Source organism: Phytophthora parasitica (assembly GCF_000247585.1).
Source record: "Phytophthora parasitica INRA-310 unplaced genomic scaffold supercont2.27, whole genome shotgun sequence".
In the NCBI taxonomy this organism is placed as follows: domain Eukaryota; phylum Oomycota; class Peronosporomycetes; order Peronosporales; family Peronosporaceae; genus Phytophthora; species Phytophthora nicotianae.
The window spans coordinates 371,171-372,135 of record NW_008649013.1 but is presented as its reverse complement, the minus strand read 5'-3'; the positions used below and the strand labels follow the sequence as shown (position 1 = coordinate 372,135).

The 965-nt window shown below is 55.5% G+C and overlaps 1 protein-coding gene across 1 annotated transcript in view; it reads left to right on the top strand.

Annotated features, from left to right (window-relative positions):
- PPTG_22971 (hypothetical protein) overlaps window positions 1-801 on the top strand; it is a gene marked incomplete at its 3' end in the record, with an annotated part of 7,257 nt that extends 6,456 nt beyond the window's left edge. Inside the window, exon 4 of the mRNA XM_008907706.1 lies at window positions 316-801. Within this exon, the coding sequence (XP_008905954.1) occupies window positions 316-801 (486 nt within the window). The remainder of the gene's footprint in view (window positions 1-315) is intronic.
- Window positions 802-965: the final 164 nt, after the last annotated feature.

Sequence of the window (965 nt, the reverse complement as noted above, 5' to 3'; positions counted from 1 at the left end):
AGCTGTGGTAAATTGACGCTGAATGGCAGTGGAAAAACGAGCTTTCGAACTGCTATTGTTGCTGAAAGAGCGACATTGGAAACCGCGTCAAAATCATTTGAACTGCGATTCCCAACGCACGAGATCTCAAGCGCAACGTGAAACTTGTTCCCGTCGTTCCCTTCCAGGTTACTATTGGAGATGCCTTTAAGGAGAGAAGTACAGGTGATCTGGACTTACATTGCTGCGGAGAGGTGTCGACCCTGGGCTACAACACGAGATCCTCTTTGCTGAGTCGCCCGGAAACTTGGGTAAGGGACCACCTTCATGAAGCAGGTTGGTGTGGCTGTCGACGGCGGTAAGGACTCGCTGTCCATGGCTGCCAAGGTCAACAAGAAGGACGTCAAGACGCCCGGCACTCTGGTTATCACCATGTACGCTCCGACGGAAGACGTGGAACTGAAGGTGACGCCCGACCTCAAGACCCACGCCGGTGACAGCTTCGTCTACTACGTGGACGTGGGCAAGGGCGCCAACCGTCTTGGTGGTTCGGCCTTGGCTCAGGTGTACGGCCAGGTGGGCAACGAGTCCCCGGATGTTGAGGATGCCGAGCTGTTCAAGAACGCGTTCAACGCCATCCAGACTGGCATTAAGAACGGCCACCTACTTGCTGGCCACGACCGTAGCGATGGTGGCCTCATTGTTACGCTGCTTGAGATGGCATTCGCTGGCAACTGCGGCCTCGACGTGGACATTCCGTTCGCCGGCGGCAAGGCCACGACCAACTACAAATTATGTCGAGGGTGCACCGCTCTACACTGAAAAGACCGCGGACTGGGCAGGACAGAGCTTCTTTGAGCCGTATGTGCCGCGGACAGAGTAGGTAGTCCGTCAAACCTTGTTATTTTCTTTCTGTTGCATCTAGTTGCTAGCTGTACGTGAGCTGGGTCCGACCTTGGCCGTCATGCGCGTGAACCAGGGCTCGA